Source organism: Primulina eburnea, chromosome 8 (genome assembly GCF_022965805.1).
Source record: "Primulina eburnea isolate SZY01 chromosome 8, ASM2296580v1, whole genome shotgun sequence".
Lineage (NCBI taxonomy): Eukaryota > Viridiplantae > Streptophyta > Magnoliopsida > Lamiales > Gesneriaceae > Primulina > Primulina eburnea.
In genome coordinates, this window is record NC_133108.1 from 4,059,534 (window position 1) to 4,077,901 (window position 18,368).

Consider the following 18,368-nt stretch of genomic DNA (forward strand, 5'->3'; position numbering starts at 1 on the left):
TAATTCAAACATATACATGTAATAAAACTTTATAATAATTTTATGTTTTATTATTCACATCAAACAGAGTCTTAATATATTTTTATTGATAATACCTACAATAATCCTCAATGGAATATTTTCTACGTACTTCATAAAAATCACAAAAATACAAAACGGAATACTCCTCACATTTAATAAACATTTTCCTATATTAATATTGTAGAATTTGTAGCATACCAATATTATGCCAAGATTTGTAATTATGTGGATGTCGATTTGGCAATTTTTCTTAAAAGCGTGAAGAGTATATATGATAAGAGATAAAAAATATATAATAATAATAAATTTGTATTATATATCGACTTATTGTAATTATTATATATTATGTTAAGTAGAACAACAGTGAAGGCACGGTGCTAAACTATTCACTAGCTTGTCTTCTTTTTCAAGATTATCATAAGTACATATATATGGAAAGATAACGGGTTCCATTCTCGTTTATTGTAATTGTGTTATTATTGAGAAAAAAAATTGTTCGATACAATAATTTGTCACATGTTGAATAGATAAATTGAAATGCAGAATTTGAACTGTTGTACGATTTAAAATATTATATTTACATCGTTACCATCAATTATAACTTTTGTTAAAGCGGCAAACTCTCGTTCCAATAAAGTATAACATACGGAGCGTATATATATGTCAATATTTCGGTTTATTTCATCCTATCCATGTGAGCATTGCCCCTATGATAGGATGGATGACTAAGATTTGACATGCATATATAGGACCCACTTTTTTTTTTAAATTGTATGTATGGTAAGACTTTACCTATTGAAATAAAGTGAGGGTAGTGTCCACATAAATAGGATCTCATAAACCATTATTTTTCGGCGTTGGCTGTCTTTTACTCTATCATTATCACAAATTTATTAGTTTAGCCTTTCACAATCACACTTTAATTAAACTTTATTAGGCGCTTGATTCAATATTAATTACGCATTTACACTTAATGTACCCATTTTCTCTGAATTAATATGTTTTTTCACCAAGATTATTTCTATTATTACGGAAACAAAAAATTTATTTAATCAATATTTAAATAAAAAAACTTATTAATTATTTATAAAATATTCATACGAGGACAATATTCTTGCAAGAATTTGCCAATCTAAAATTATCTTTTACACAAATATGTGCTTGTAATGGATGGTTTGATCACGATGAACGTCTTTATCAAATACCATCGCTTTCCCAATTTATCATAATAATTGATTTTCCAAATGTTTAAAAATAAAGCTTTACATTTAAATTTATCTTTACTTTTGAGAATTATTAAATAATTAATTAAATATTAAATTAATCACTTCGATTTAATAACCAAGTAGGATTTCTTTCAAATAATTAGGCCAAACGGACAAAATTGCGAACAATTGACCATTTAGTGAGAAATAAAAAGTCACGTAAATATAATATGAAAATCAATCACAGATACATGTAAAATATCAATTAATTTAGTTTACTTATTAAATCGAAATCCATACTTTACACTCGAAATATAAATGAATTTTTCCCCGTATATTATAATAGTTTTAAAATGCATCCCCTGATCAATTACTTTATTATATTCCTGAAACATAAACTCTATTTCGACCAAGAGAGCACCAGGATAACCAGACACGGACAACTCTAAAAGCCGACTTACGAGTAACGTCCTAAGGGTAGCACAGAAATTTCGCTTGTTAACGCGCGGCTTTTGGCTATTTCAGCAGAGGCACAAAGTGGAATTGAATCCATGATACATTACCAAACCAGTCTCCGCCAATTAATCATCCTAGGTTCAAACAAGTAATAAAATTGTTACTGCCGCTTTTAACAAATGTGAACTCCATCTTTCTTTCAAATAGTTGACAAGCATTTAAATTGTCAGTGTAGAGATAGGAAAATCAACTGGATGGCGCCTTGTCTTTCTTCCCAGCTAAAATCATCGAAATCTGTAGTCCCCGACTGAAAGCTTGATTGAAAAGAAGCCTCGTCTGGAATTCTGATACGAAGGGGAACCAAGATAACACGACCACCGGCATGAAGATAATGAGCCCCATTATGGCTTCATAGGCTCTAGATAGCTCCATCACCGAATCCCAGATCCCAATACCCTTTAAACACGGCCCACATGCTTGAGCAATCTGGAAATAGACAAGTAGTCAGTACTAGAACTTGTGGGTCTAATTAAAAAACTGTTGATAGCATATGAAACTTACCAGAATAAGGGCCCAGCCAGTGGGCATGAAAGCCAAGATAGCAGCAAAGATATCACTTACAGTTAGACCACACACCACAAATAGTACGATCATAACTGATACAAATCCAAGGAACAAAAGTGCTTTTAGAATCCTGGACATAAGCTGGAAGTCGGTACCAAATCTTCGTCTACCCATTGACACCATCTGTTGTAAAAAAATGGTCATAAAATCCTGTGAACATTGTGTTAATGTAGAGGCAGCGAAGAACTAAGGAGATAAAGGCTCACCTTTAAGACCAGAAGAACGGTTAACATAACAAACCAAGAAAGGCCATAAACCTGTGAAGGTGATGAAAAGAAAAAAGGGATTAGTGGAAACAGCTAAGAAAAAGATGAAAAGCAGAAGAAAGAACAAATTGAGATTAGATAACAGAGCAAAGATAGAGATTACAATAACATTTATTACCAAGATATTCTTGCTTCCATGTGATATCTTAAGCTGGTACACGATCCCGAATTGGTAGATGAAAAACCGGAACGCTAGGACAATCTCAAGAATTCTACCCCTCATATTTGTGTATTTCAAGTGTTCTTGTTCTTCATTCCACCAGGATTCCCAGCTTTTATCTGGAGAGATCCCAATCCCGCCACGGTTTCCCATCCACCTTTTCCAATCCGTCCAATCATCCACTGTTTTTTGCCACTCGAATCCAGATGGATTAAAAATAAAAGGAGCAAATAACCAGGAAGCAACAAGGAACCACATTGAAAAAGTGATGAAGAAGAACAACGACGAACTGCGATAAGAATGTCCATAGACCTCATAAACTGTCAACAATATTAAAAGCTCTAACCCCTTTACGAAGTGACTGCGAGAATACATTCTGTAATTATCAGCAAACTTGTCATGAAAAACAACAAAACCACGACCGGTGGCTCGGTATTTGGCGCCTCCATGCAAAATAGTTCTGCCATAGTAATGGGCTTTCGTTCCAAGCTGAAATGTGAAGAATACAGATGCCAGCTGCAGCTGCATGATTATGAAATCCCCAATAGCAGCACGAAATCCTCTTTCGAGACCAATTTCCATCACCATAGGTAGCACAAGCAACAAGCCAAGCTGAAAGAAGGACTGGGTAGCCAAAGCCTGCTCCAGAGCTTTACTCTGATGCAAAGACGGATCCTCTAGAATACGTCTTTCCAAGCCACTCAAAACCATATATAGGCGTCCATATAAGAACACATAAACAGTAAGCACAGTAACCTGGAAATATTCCCAATCAAATCCAAATTAATTAAGCTTAATTTAATGAGACACAAATGATGGCAAAATGCAAGGACACGATTTGATTGGACAGATAGGCACTTGGATTATAACCCTGATCACCAATTTTCTTCATATAAGGGGGAGGAAACTGAATTTAGGAGAAATCCCCAGCCTTAGTCCTATACAATGACATACAGAGACAAATACTTCAACAAGACTATCTAAGGAGATGAGACAAGTAGCTTGAGGCGTATATGGATTGAGTCATTTGAAATTCCATGATTTCAATATATAATAGTTGTTTGGCAAAATTTGGTCAAGAGAATTCATATTCTTTAAATTAATAGTAATTATGAAGTATTGCAAATACATTCAACAAGATGTTATCTGAAATTCGTTCTCCAAATCATTCCTCAAATCAAATCTCTTCTTTTAAATGAAATCCTTCCATCCAAATGCAACATTTAGATACATTTGGATGAGATGATTTCAAATCAATGGATTTTAAAACCAATATTAAAATGCATCATACTTATTTGGGCACTCTTAAAATCCATGAATTTTAAATCTCTCTCATTATATTTAACCTTGTTTATTAACTAAGGTACAGATTTCAAATTCCTACAAAATAAAGTCAATCGAATCCTTTACTCAAATTGTTTTCACAAATTCAAATGCAACCTTTGCTTACTCGTGAATTTCATATTGATTCATCTAATATCAAAGCTAATTTAAGAAACTATGTATGTTACTAGCAATGAGAATCAAATGCATATAATTTGAAAAGGCATGATAAGAAGTGTGAGTAATTTTGTGTACCATACAACTGAAGTAAAACCCCACGGTGGTGAAGTAGAAGGACAACATTCTATAGAAATCAAAGCGACGCCCAAGTCGGTAGACATCACGACTTAGCGTCTGCTCACCATTTCCATTCGCAACCTTCGCCTCAAAAAGAGAGATCTGGTTCATACCAACGTCTCGGCCCTTGCCTACTTGAATGTATTCATGATGTGTTACATAGCCCCTTCGTAAAGTTGAATTGTAACCTAGAGAAAGCAATAAAGTTTTTTAACCTCAGATAGACTCAATCAACAATTGAAAAAAGGTCCTGATAATGCCTAGTGTAATTGTACAGTGCTTTTGATAGTAATGAAATACATTTACTAAACAATAAAATAAAATAAAAGTCACTAAAAGAAAATTAAAAATAAAATCACCAGAAAATATATCTTCACTCAAGTTTATCACTCTCGAAGCTTTGCTTATGCCCCCTCTTGTTAAATGAAAGAGTCTATCAAAAATGTCAGGATGCCCATAATGGAACCTTACCCTGTTGAAGAAAAATGTAATATTAAAAACAAAAATATATCACCAAATTTGAATTGTGTTCAGACTAGCCTTGAAACCATGAGGTACAGATCAACAATCATCAACAAAATCCACACCAGAATGCAGGACAAGCTTAAGACGCTATCTAAAGCATATAGAAATGTCAACTTGACAAAGCAAGAATGAAAATTGGGACTTCTTCTCTTGGATCAATACATCGCAAACAAATTTGTAATGCTGCAAAGTTAAAGAAACTGGTTGTTACGGAAAACCATTTACCTTAAAGGGTTTGCCAAAATTCTTTGCCCAATGGTGACAAAACTGGTTTCTTGATTGGACATGAACCAGGCAAGTGAAGAAACACTGCGATCAAAAGAAAAGGGATAAATCAAGTACAAAATTTACCACGCCTATTAGTTGATATATATAGCCATGTGAATCCAAATATAAACCTTCCTGTGAAAATATGCTCCCTTATACCCAATATTGTGGGCCTTCTTTGTCCATGATGAGTTTTTAAAAATTCCTCCAACACATTGCGCATCTTGAAAGCTTCCTCAAAATAATTATCCTGAGGAAAAATCATTATTTATAGAACTAGCAAATAGCACGTGCGTTGCACGTGATATCCCGATGATTATTGCTCAAGTTTTTTTTTGTGTAGATTCTAAGTGTGGATACAAGAGATTGCTTTCCAATTGTACATTGACAAAATTACTCTTCTATATTTTTGTCTAAAAATGAAGAGGAATCTAAAAATAAGGAGGAATTATTAGTATTATTTTTATTATTACTTATTTATTATTTAATAATCATTAGCTATATAAAAGTGTAAATAACGGGACAAATTTTTTTTTTGCTATTTATCAACTTGACCCTTTATTCTACACTATTCTATATAAAACTACTTAAATGTAAAGATATAAATAATAGGACATAAATTCTCCTAAATAATTTATTAAACTCTTTACTTTCAATTCTTAGTTAAAACTATCACACTTGCTTACATTGAAAAACTTTTCTATCATCATATATATATATATATATATATATATATATATATAACGAAATAATTTTTTTTATATAAATGAAATAGAATGAAAAATGACATAATTGAATATGCTAATGAAATAAAGACAAGGAAAGAAAGTCAAAAGGACATAACCATAACCAATAAAATGTGGTTAATTAGTATTAATTATTAACTAATAGTCCCTTTTTTTATCTATATCTATGTACCTAAAAAAATATGGATCATTGGCCATGTTTTTCCAATTGTCAAAAGATAAAAATGACCTCCTTATCAATACAAATCCAAAAATTCAGTACGGATATATCTATATAAATTTCTAATTGTTGTATGAGTAAAAATGAAATATCAAAATTTTATATTTATTCCACCTAATATATAATTAATTAGTAGTCTAATTATTTCACACAATATATAATTAATAGTCTAACAAATGCTAAAGAATTATCGTTACAATATACATTGATTATAGTAATTTTTCATCACTTCAAGAATAAAATATAAATCATATATTAATTTTATTAAATAATCCATCTCTATATTATCTTTAAATATTTTATCTTTTTAATTTTCTCTCTACATGTTATTTTATAATTCTAAAATAATTTTGTAATTATATTTTTAGCGCAGTTTCTAATTAAGTAATAAATTGTAATATCACAAGAAGATATAAAAAAAATAATAATTATATATGTAATATTAGAATAATATGATAAGTATATAATAATCTAATAATATGAAATTTAATACTAACATATTTTATGATTTTTTATCTAAGAATTAAAAGTAAAGAGTTTAATAAATTATTTAGGAGAATTTATGGCATATTATTTATATCTTTACGTTTAAGTAGTTTTATATAGAATGATGTAGAATAAAGGCTTAAGTTGATAAATCGCAAATAAAAAAATTTGTCCCTGTTATTTACACTTTTATATAGCTAATGATTATTAAATAATAAATAAGTAATAATAAAATAATAAAAATAATACTAATAATTCCTCTTTATTTTTAGAATAAAATGTAACTCCTTATATTAATTTTATTAAAGAATCCATCTCTATACTATCTTTAAATATTTTATCTTTTAAATTTTATCTCTACATGTTATTTTATAATTTTAAAGCAATTTTGTAATAATTTTTAGTACAGTTTCTAATTAAGTAATAAATTATAGTATCACAAGAAGATATAAGAAAAGTAATAATTATATATACAATAGTAGAATAACATGATAAGTATATAATAATCTAATAATATGAAATTTAATACTAATATATTTTATGATTTTTTAACTAAGAATTGAAAGTAAATAGTTTAATAAATTATTTAGGAGAATTTATGTCATATTACTTCTATCTTTACATTTAAGTAGTTTTATATAGAATAGTGTAGAGTAAAGGGTCAAGTTGATAAATAGCAAAAAAAAAATTTGCCTCGTTATTTACACTTTTATATAGCTCATGATTATTAAATAATAAATAATACTAATAATTCCTCCTTATTTTTAGATCTCCTCTTCATTTTTAGACAAAAATATAGAAGAGTAATTTTGTCAATGTACAATTGGAAAACAATCTCCTATATTCACACTTAGAATAGTGTAGTATAAAGGGTCAAGTTGATAAATCGCAAATAAAAAAATTTGCCCCGTTATTTACACTTTTATATAGGTAATGATTATTAAATAATAAATAGTAATATAAAAGTAATACTAAAAATTCCTCCTTATTTTTAGATCTCATATTCATTTTTAGACATTGATATAAAAAGGATAATTTTGTCAATGTACAATTAGAAAACAATCTCTTCTATCCAAACTTTTATAGGTATATAGATTTTGTCAATGTAGAATTAAAAAATAATCTCTTTTATCCAAACTTTTATAGGTATATAGATATAGATTAGATCTCATCTTCATTTTTAAACATTGATATAGAAGGGTAATTTTGTCGATGTACAATTGGAAAAAAATCTTTTCTATCCATACTTTTAGGGATAAAGATTATGCTCATTCAGATGGAAAATTATAATGTAAGATATATTTCCCCTCCAGCGGGAGAAAAGAGAGCCCAATAGTCTACAATATCGCCAAACGACATGCCTATATCCATTAGCCTTGTCTGGGGTCCTATCATAGACTCCCTATGGGAGAAAATGAATATAATTTTTTATTAATATAATTTTAGTAATGTTATGTTGTTAAGATATGTTCTTTGTTAAAATCGAGACATTTTAATGTAGTTTTGCATTACTTCAGTAGCGATCCAAGCATCACATTATTATTCGTTCTACCGCGTAGAATGCCATACAGAACAACAGGAGCCTCTAGTCAGCATATTGGTACTAGCATCTCTGAGTACTAAAAATTAACTAGTGTATTCATACTAGCATCTCTCTGAGTATTTCAGTTGTAACATAACAAAAAAATTGTTTTTTCGTAGATCGCTCACCAAAACCAATGTCCAATCTTGTATGTCTATAAAGGAAGATTAAACTGACCTGATTCATGTCTATGGTCTGCAAAGCTTCTCCACGAGTAAAAATAATAGCATGATTTTGATTCTCAGGTTTCCCTTCACCGATTTTTGGATTACCGGGAAGCTTGATACGATATATTTCCTGGCATTACGGCATTTAGGTATCATTTACAACATAAGAAGAAAGCGAAAGGAGAAGCGTCATTGTGGAATTAGAATTAACAAAGCGAGGTCCTGCTAGTTGCACTTTCGTCATGGTGAATTTCATACCTCATCAAACTTCTCCCCTCCCTTGACCAGGACAGAATAATAAATCGTCTCAGACTTTCCATTGACAGTATCTTCCCTCTCATCTATATAAGCAACACGCAGAGCTGTATACCTACAAGGATTTATCTGAAAATTTGTAAATAAACAAGATCGATAACTCTAAAATTGAGAAATTTCTTAAAATTGAGACTTACGTCAGCATAAGGTTCAAAATATTGGCATAGCAGCGCTGATCTCGAGCATCCCTGGATTTTTTCTGCATACCATAAATCTGACAAGACACTACATAGGTAAATTTCAGATCTGCCAAAGCTTGTGCTCGTTCCTTGAGCATCCTGTAGTCACTCTGATTTTTACCAATTGCCCGATAACCACCAAAAATAGCTGGATAAGAACCATGAAATGTTAGTTACCTATGATTTTACACTGATTAAAAGCTTATAAAAAGAAACCAGAAAATACATGAAAAATCACTTGAATGTTAAAAGTTAAGAGAAAGAGATCCACCAACCCTTGTCATCGGCAAAATCCAAAAAGCATTGAAGTTCCAAAGTCTCCCTATAGTACATCATCCCTCTCACTGGTGTTCCAACAAGAAAAACTTAAAAACAATGTGGCCAAAAGAAAAGCTTTGTCACCTTAATATTGTTAAATAAAAAGCCGATAAACGCTGATTGTCTTACCTGTCCGAGATAGAGTTTGAGCCCGGTAAGATACCCATTGACGATCCAATTCTGTCCGTTCTTTGCTGTCGTAACCGAGTTTTGAATCATTGATCCGCTCCTCGTAGTTTTTCCACTCGTCTTTTCATGAGACAGTAAACAGTACAAGATTTTAATACATCTGCCATAATGATAAAATCTAAAGCACAGAAGTGAAGAATTCAAAACTCACCCGGATAGATTTTCTGAAGGTAAAATAGAATACTTATGCCATCCTCATTTTCCTTGTTAAGCTCTTCGGTCGAATAAAGAACCTCCTCTTTATAGTATGGTGTCAGGATACTGAGGAATATAAATGGCATTGAGGTTTTACAAGAGATGGAAATGAGCGCTCACATTTACTAATATGTTAATCTCATTTAATATAAAAATTAAACTTGGTCCTTAACAGCTAAAAAATCCTTAAACTACATTTCCAATTCACATAAAATGGTAAAAGAAGAAGTCACAACATAACGGGGCCATTGTTTATCTTTTGTAATATAGTTTGACCACAAGCCAAGAACTCTTCTACAGAAGCACAATATATTTCTTCAAACTGACACATTTCAATTGAATGAATTTGTAATCAAAACTTCAAATTGAGAACATAAAAATGACGAAATCTTTTAGGTGATGCGTCATCAAGCATCAAAGAGCAGGGTAATGATCTTAAAAGAACAAACAAAGTCTTATTTGTCAGTGTGCAATGTGTATGCAAGATTCTGAAACTGGTGCATGCCACTTCATTGTTTGACTACAAGATCTAGTGAAAAATTTTCAATTCTCACGTTCAAAACAAACCAAGGTTCCTCCAGAAATCAAGAACAACTCAGAGAATCTAGTCTTAGAAAGACTGACATATCTTTGTTTTAAAATTCTAATCGAACTATAATTTTTCTAGATACGTCAAAAATATCTCTTCATCTCTACATATACATCGAGAGGACAAACCTTTTAAAAACTACTTTTGGTACATCAAAGAAAGTGAATCACCAAACATAGCCCCAAAAAATCGTATGATAATGACATAGAAATGAGGGGATATAATAAATACATTTCATTCCCACATTGTTCATATATTAGCTACAGTAATTCAAGCTAATACCCGATGATACCCACCAATTTTCCTCACCCCACATGTATCACTTAATCATTCTCAATCTTACTTAAAAACTCTAGCAGCATTATTTTTTCAAAACATTCAGTAAAGAAATACATCTTTTAAAAGAATCACTCAATTGTGTAACTTAACGTAGAAATGCATGTATTTTGCTCAAAATTTTTACCACATCCTTTCTATTATTAGTACGATTTCAAATGGAAAAGAAGAGGCTTAAGGTTTTAAATAATCTTTCTCGTATCTAATTTGTTTCCTTGCAAAAAAAATTTCGACTAATTCAATGATGTAGGCTGAGGAGCAAAAGGAGGAATCCGTCTCGAAATTTTTACCACATCCTATCTATTATTTGTATGCTTTCAAATGGAAAAGGACAGACATAAGTTTATAAATCATCTTTCTAATATCTATTTTGTTTATCCAGGCCCAAGACTTGCAGACTTCTCATGAAGCTACATTGAGCAGGATAAAATTTAGCTCCATAATTAATGTAACTCCCAATGAGAGACGAGTAACAACTATGTCAAGATCATTGAAATGTGAGTCAGCACACAAGAAATGCAAGGCTTTCTAGTAGAGAACTGACCTAAAAGAGAGCATGTTGCGAACTTTTGGGGCTCTAGGCATTATCATAAATAAGGAATTGGCAAAAAAAGTAAGGCGTCGACGAGCATCTAAATTCATTGGCACATTTATCGCTGATTCTTTTACAGTCAAAAGCAAATGAAGTCTGACAACCTGCACAATAAGTAAAACTAAGAAAAAAGTTTCCAAAAACAAACCAACATCGATAAAAGAAAAATAAAAATAGAACTGTGAAATTTAACAAAGTGATGGCCCAGTACCTTTTCCCTCCATGACCTGCTGCGTAAGAGTTCAATGTTTAACTTTTCAAACTTTTCCTCTTTTTTATTATTTTCTTGAAATGTATAAACTTCCTTCAGAACCCTGACAGAAGGAAATTTCACATCGAAAAACATTGAAAGTATTTGTTCAAGAAATGAAAACATTGAGAGTAAACTATTACAACAAGAGCGGTCAACATTATCCTCAGAGATACATACTCATGGCCATTATTCATAACATCCTGGATGATAATCTCTATAATATCCTGGAGAGTGTTAATGATAGGAGATCTATTTCGCTGGTCATCTTCATATTCTTCCATCTGCAAACATACAACATTCATAACACAGAACTCACAAGGAAAAAAATCTATTTCTAGATTTCATCAAGGAATTTGGTGAAGAAAAAGCTTCAATAATCAAACTTACAAGAAGGCTCAAAAATTTATCCAATTTATCACTTAGCAAAGGCAGGCCACTCATCCGAAATTTTTTCAAGAATCTTTCCTCCCGAATGCTACTTTCCACTTCATGGCATATTCTCCAAATAACTCTAAAAAGTGGACCAACACTCGATGAGAAACTCTTTTCATTAAGGATAACACAAGATTTCCTTGTCCATAAACAAATATAACCATAACTTCAGAATCACTAAGAGTTTATGGGCAAAGGCAAGTTAAACCATTCATGTCTCTTACTTCTGTTCCCCGTCTTTCACCAGAAGGCCAATTAAGATGTCCCTCAGTGTCTCATAGCATTCGATAATTGCAAAATACAAGAAATCATCATTCTTAATTTTCTTGAAGAGATCAGCATCTTCCCTCTCATTGTAGTCTTTTGCCATGTCTAACGCAATTGGAATCTAGTGGCAATAAGAAGTAATGAGTAGACAAGAAAAAGACTTTACAGTTCAATAAAGGGAAACCAAACCAATTTTACCTTGCTAGCAAGTAAGAAAGGAGGCCACTGGACAACAGTGACATCACCAGATGAATATGGCACAAGAAGCAGGTCTCTTTCCCTGAAAATTTTATGCAGGAAAAAACTTTCATATAGTTAGGTTTTAAAACATGCTGACAACAAGAAGAAGCCAAAATACCTACCTGTGGCTGATCAAATCCTCGTTTCTCATAGATAGTATAAATTCATTCCACATTTGGGAGAACTTTGCAATGTTTTTCCTTTCTGTTGTATCATCCTGCCATAGAAGCTTACACATCAATCAACTAATAAAAAAGTGTGGAAATGTAAATTTCAATAGATCAAAAGCCAGAAAATGAGTTGGGAGATATTGAACAAAGACATAAAACCACGAAATATGTTTCTTGCAAACTTGACAACATATATTCAAAAGCATCCAATGATCATGAGAACACGCACAAATTTTATTACCGGCTGATTTTGTCCAGTTTCCTCTTTGGAATATGGGACGAGGCGCTTGCTGAAAGCTGAAGGGACAGATTCAAATCTAGCCCTTATCATACCAAGTGTCCGGATCTACAGTTTGGGGGGAGAGAGAGAGGAAGAGAGACGTAGAGAAGAATTAGCATGACAGAAAAATTAACCATGTCAGTCATGTTTCCACTGTGTAAAGCACTTACGGAGTTCTGTAACTAAGCATGACAGCAAACAGATTTTAACAATATCAAACCAAATGAGAGAATAAGAACCCTTTACCTCTCCAAGATGACTGAATGCTCCATATATCCCACCAACAAGAGTTGAGAAGATAGCATACCATACTAGTGTATCCGTGAAATAGACCTAAATGCAAGTAATCATTTGATATGATGTAAGTTCACACTTCAGCAAAAAATTCCACATTGATATATGTTTTATTACGTACCAAAATAATTGGAGCCCATATTGCAATAACCACCCCAATATTATGAGTAACTGCATTGTGTAACAAAAGCAAATTGATTCCATGACGATCTTGAGAAAACAAACAATAACTATTTCATGTGACAAAGAAGTTACCATTAGGAAAAATTCATGAAAGTGACGTATAGTAACTTTTTCAAGAGGCAAAGAAATTACCATTAGGAAAAAATTCATGCCAATCGTAGCTACTGACAGTGAGATTCATGATGGTCTTTGTTGGTTCAATTAATGGCAATATCTAATCAAACCAAAAAGATGGAGCATTAAAATATGAATCAAATTGACACAAAACATTTTTATCACATAAAAGTACTAGATAATGATTGTGCATTAAAAAAAATCATCTGACCCTTTCTAAGACATGCTTATGTCTGGAAACTGAAACAAAAAATTTGAATATAACATGTAGGTAGATCAAGCCTTGATATCATAAGAAATAACAAGCCGGTACATCAAATTTAAAGTTAGAACCTGTAGTTGAGTGTGAAGCTTTGAAGACGATGAAAAACGGAAAAGCATTAAGACCTGATGATATTCCTATCGAGGGATGGAAGTGCCTAGGGAATCAAGGCATTGGATGACTCATGAAGTTATATAACAAGATATTAAGACCGACGAAAAATGTCCAACCAGTAGAGAGAGTATTGCAGTTCCCTTGCTTAAAAAATAAGGAGAGATACAAAACTGTGCAAATTATAGAGGCATCAAGCTAATGGATCATACCATGAAACTTTGGGAAAGAGTGATTGAAAGAAGATTAATGAAAAGAGAGTAAAGTGGCTGAAAATCAATTTGGATTTATGCCTGAAAGTCGGCGACGGAGGCTATCCGCCTTAGACAATAGTAGTGTAGAAATATTGAGACCAGAATAAATCAAATCTTATCTTTTGTATAGGATCGTTTTATTTTGTGATATGATTTATTTATTAATAGATAGATATAGATTTATATCCTTGTCAAAGATGTGGGGATTGGATCTGCATTGTAAATTAGTTAAATGGGTTGCACCCAATGTAAAAAAGTGTACAGAAATTAATAAAATATCCTCTATTTTTCATGATATCAGAGCCTAAGATTGAAAATGGCCAAAAATGATGCCTCATCTTCGAACGACGGTGCTGTTTCTGGTGATTCAAAAGCCGAACAAGCCCTTGATTCTATCGCAACCATTCTAGGGAACGATCACTCGTCATTTTCAATTACTAGCCACAAACTAGATGGAAAAAATTATCTCCAATGGCCACAATCAGTGAAGATCGTGATTTGTTGAGGGGAAAATTGGGGTACATCACCGGAGAATTATCAACACCAAAATTCATTGATCCTCTTACAAAACATGGCTGGTGGAAAATTCAATGATCCTCGCTTGGCTCATAAATTCAATGGAGCGTCAAATTAGTTGTCGTTATCTCTGGTTCAAGACGGCTAAAGAAGTATGAGAAGCAGCCCGGCAAATGTATCGGGTTCGACGGAAAAAAAAGAAGGGATGGGTACTCAAAATTGACTTGGAGAAAGCTTATGACAATGTCGATTGCAAATTTTTGGATTTCGTGTTGCTTAAAAAAGGATTCGGCGACAGATGGAGGAGATGGATAAGAGGTTGTGTTTCTAACGTGACTTTCTCAATTTTTATCAATGGAAAACCGTGTGGGAAAATCAAGGGAGAAAGAGGCTTAGGACAAGGGGATCCATTATCACCATTCTTGTTCAATATTGTAGTCGATGTGTTGGGAAGGATGGTGGACAAGGCAAGGGCAACTAAAGTGGTAAGGGGACTCACAGTTGTAAAAGACGAAATCGAGATATCGCATTTACAGTTTGCGGATGACACCCTGTTCTTTGCAAAATCAAGAGAGGATGTGACGGCAATTGTGGACTTATTTCAGCTTTTTGGAAGCGTTTCAGGGCTGAAAATAAATTTTGGAAAAAGTGTGGTGTTGGGTTTAAACTGTTTGGAAAAAGAAGTAGATGATATGGCATTTAATTGTGGGTGCAAAAAAGAAACGTGGCCGATTAAATATCTTGGACTACCATTGGGAGGGAACCCCACAAAACTGGAATTTTGGGAACCGGTACTTTCGAAAATGTATAACAAATTAGCAAGCTAGAAAAAATCTTTCCTATCGAAGGGGGGAAGATTCACGTTGATAAAATCTGTGCTCTGTGCGATGCCATCGTAGTTCATGTCATTGTTCAAGGTGCCGACTAGGGTGGCAAATAAAATGGAAAAAATGATGAGGGACTTCTTGTGGGATGGTGTTGACGGGGAGAACCACTGCCATGTGATAGGATGGAAGCAAGTATGCAAACCTAAAGACAAAGGAGGGTTGGGAATGGGGAACGTATGTCTCAGGAACAAGGCACTTCTTGGTAAGTGGTGGTGGAGAGGTTCTGTGGATAGGGAGTCATTGTGGGAAAAAGTGATTAGAAGTATCTATGGCAGTCAGGATAATGGGTGGGATTTGGGTTTGGCGGAGAAGGGGATATTCAGAAGTCCTTGGAAGTGTATATCTCAATCTTACCAGGCTTTCCATCAACTAGTTAGGGCGGTGCTCAAGGAAGGTAATATCATTCGTTTCTGGGAAGATGTTTGGGAGGGAGAGTCGTCTTTTAAAATTCGTTTTCCAGCTTTGTTTCGTATTTCCATTTCTGTCAACAAACCCATTACTCATTTTGTAGAAAGTGACATTTCTGCGGGTAGTTCCTCTTACGTTTGGGATGTGAGATTTAGAAGAGATCTAAATGAGGGTGAGATACTTGAATTCACTAATCTGTTAAGAGTTTTAGAGAGTGTCAATTTGCAGGGGGGTATTCAAGATTCGAGAGTGTGGTTGGGTGACGTTTCGGGGATCTTTTCTGTCAAATCTTTCTACGATTCTTTCTTTCCGACATCTAATTTTCCATTATTCGTTTCGTACAAAAATATTTGGAAAGTGCCTGTCCCACATAAGATAAAGATTTTCTCGTGGATCGTGGCCTTGGGAAAGTTGCCGACATGCGACTTTGTGCAAAAAAGATGGAAGAACTGTGTTTTACAACCACAATGGTGTTGTCTATGTCGAAATCATGAGGAGAGCCAAGATCATATACTGTTACATTGCTCCTTCACAGGAGGTATTTGGCTCAAAGTATTAACAGAGCTGGGATTTCAATGGGCTGTACCTAGGCAAGCCACTGACCTACTTCATGCCAACTCGTGGTATCCTTTCGACGGAAAATTCAGAGAATTTTGGTTTATCATCGTCCATTCCACATTTTGGACCATTTGGTTGGTAAGGAATAGAAGGATTTTTGAAGATGTGTACGAGTCAAATGATAAAGTGTGGGAGAGAATAAAATTAAGGGTGACAACTTGGACTGTCAACCTGTTTCAGATTAAGCATTTAAGTGTGTCAGAGCTGTTTAGGGATTGGAAGCTCGTATGGTCTTGAGTATTGTTTTTGTTCTAATTAAGCAATTCCCTACAATGGTATCTTTGTAACGATGTTGCGGATTACTCATCCGCACATATGTTGTAAACAATTCCTATTATAATAAAATAGTTTCTTATAAAAAAAAAAAAAAAGAGATTCAGTCCAAACTCAAAGAAATGAAGCAGGGATCAAAGTCTGTCACTCAATACTTCTCGGATCTCCAAGACCTTTGGACCGAACTGACCTTTTCTTTGAGAAAGAGTCAATTTGCCTTGAGTGCAGAAGGAAAGAGTATTTGATTTTCTTGCGGGGCTCAATCGCGATTTGGATGAAGTGTGTAGTCGGGCGGTGGCCTGAGAGCCCTTTCCCTTGGCTGAAGATGCGTTCGCTGAGGTTCGACGTGAAGAAGTTCGCCTGAAAGTCATGCTGGTAGATGATGCTCCGGCCATTATGTCCATACCAGAAGGTTGTGCCCTTGTCTCACACAAGCCTACTATTTCTGGGAAGAATAATCCCGACCACAGGTATAGTACCCGCTTGCTGTGTGATTGTTGTCATTATCCTGGACATAACCAGGATAAATGTCGGGATCTACATGGGAAACCAGCAAATTGGCAGCCGAAAAAGAAAAAGGATAGCAACGCACAAAAGGTTCAATCCACCGAAGGAAAATCAGAATCAGCTCCTATGTCTTTGACTCGAGCAAATTGAACAAATTTGCAAACTGCTGAACCAATCTTCGGTCAATTCCCATCCAGTGTTGGCTCATGTTCAATTGCTATTTCTGGTAAAAAAATATTTAGTCCAAAAATCCCCTTATTTCTCTATGGATCCTTGGATCATTTATTCAGGGGCATCGGACCACATGACAGGTTGTTTAGATATTTTTTTTACATATATTCCTTGCACTCGTCCCACTACTATTATATTAGCCGACGGTTTCAGGACACACGTTGCTGGAATTGGCAACATTAAATTATCTCCAACTTTGGTTCTGTCAGCTACCTTTCATGTTCTTGCCTTAATTTGTGTTTAGGAATCATGAACTATTGTTGTTGCATTGTAGACTTGGTCATCCAAATTTCTCTGAAAACATTTGTTTCCTTCATTATTCAACAATAAAGAACTTAATTTTTTTATTGTGAAATTTGTCGACTTGTTAAACAAACTCGTACCCATTTTTCCGCAAAATCACACGAGAGTCGCCTGGGTTTTTCTTCTTCAGGATAAATCCGAAACTGCTCACATATTCCAAACTTTTCATAAAATGGTCCAGACCCAATTTCGAATGCAAAGAACAAATAATGGGAGGGAATATTTTAATTCCATTCTTAGTGAGTATTTATCGCAGCACGGGAAAGAAATAATAAGCACTTGTCAGAAGTTTCTAGGGCCTTATGTTTACAATGAACATTCCAAAATATTTGTGGAGAGAGGTTTTCTTAACTTCAGCCTACTTGATAAATCGCCTACCAAGTTGTCCTCTAAAGTTTAACACTCTCTTGTCTGTTCTCATGAAGCACTATCCTCGGGAGTTCAAACCCCATGATATTCCTTTAAAAACTTTTGGATGCACATCCTTTGTCCACCTTCATAACCAAGGCCAAAGCAAACTCGATCCTAAGGGTGTCAAAACTGTCTTTGTGGGATATTCTCCAAGCAAAAAAGGTTACCGGTGCTGTTGTCCTCAAACCAGGAAAGTTTATGTAATCCGCTTTGATTTAAGGGGAGAACAAGGATGGTGAATCTCGCGAATCTCGCATTTGGGATGTTTTGGACTACCTTAAGCCACCGATTCTTCA

General features: G+C 33.8%; 1 protein-coding gene across 2 annotated transcripts in view; it reads right to left on the reverse strand.

Moving 5' to 3' along the window:
* Window positions 1-1,704: 1,704 nt before the first annotated feature.
* The window catches only part of LOC140838536 (callose synthase 7-like), a 34,879-nt gene continuing 18,215 nt past the window's right edge, over window positions 1,705-18,368 (reverse strand). For both annotated transcript variants that reach the window (XM_073204920.1, XM_073204921.1), the window contains exons 18-42: window positions 13,310-13,391; window positions 13,116-13,165; window positions 12,947-13,033; window positions 12,662-12,766; window positions 12,373-12,467; window positions 12,209-12,290; window positions 11,968-12,131; window positions 11,699-11,822; window positions 11,489-11,592; window positions 11,270-11,372; window positions 11,011-11,162; window positions 9,498-9,607; window positions 9,287-9,406; window positions 9,115-9,183; window positions 8,798-8,987; window positions 8,604-8,715; window positions 8,356-8,475; window positions 5,276-5,394; window positions 5,103-5,186; window positions 4,712-4,824; window positions 4,311-4,540; window positions 2,691-3,488; window positions 2,513-2,563; window positions 2,244-2,429; window positions 1,705-2,168 (exon numbers count right to left, since the gene is read on the reverse strand). In XM_073204920.1, coding sequence (XP_073061021.1) covers window positions 1,929-2,168; window positions 2,244-2,429; window positions 2,513-2,563; window positions 2,691-3,488; window positions 4,311-4,540; window positions 4,712-4,824; window positions 5,103-5,186; window positions 5,276-5,394; window positions 8,356-8,475; window positions 8,604-8,715; window positions 8,798-8,987; window positions 9,115-9,183; window positions 9,287-9,406; window positions 9,498-9,607; window positions 11,011-11,162; window positions 11,270-11,372; window positions 11,489-11,592; window positions 11,699-11,822; window positions 11,968-12,131; window positions 12,209-12,290; window positions 12,373-12,467; window positions 12,662-12,766; window positions 12,947-13,033; window positions 13,116-13,165; window positions 13,310-13,391 — 3,690 coding nt within the window. In that variant the 3' untranslated portion in view covers window positions 1,705-1,928. The remainder of the gene's footprint in view (window positions 2,169-2,243; window positions 2,430-2,512; window positions 2,564-2,690; window positions 3,489-4,310; window positions 4,541-4,711; window positions 4,825-5,102; window positions 5,187-5,275; window positions 5,395-8,355; window positions 8,476-8,603; window positions 8,716-8,797; window positions 8,988-9,114; window positions 9,184-9,286; window positions 9,407-9,497; window positions 9,608-11,010; window positions 11,163-11,269; window positions 11,373-11,488; window positions 11,593-11,698; window positions 11,823-11,967; window positions 12,132-12,208; window positions 12,291-12,372; window positions 12,468-12,661; window positions 12,767-12,946; window positions 13,034-13,115; window positions 13,166-13,309; window positions 13,392-18,368) is intronic.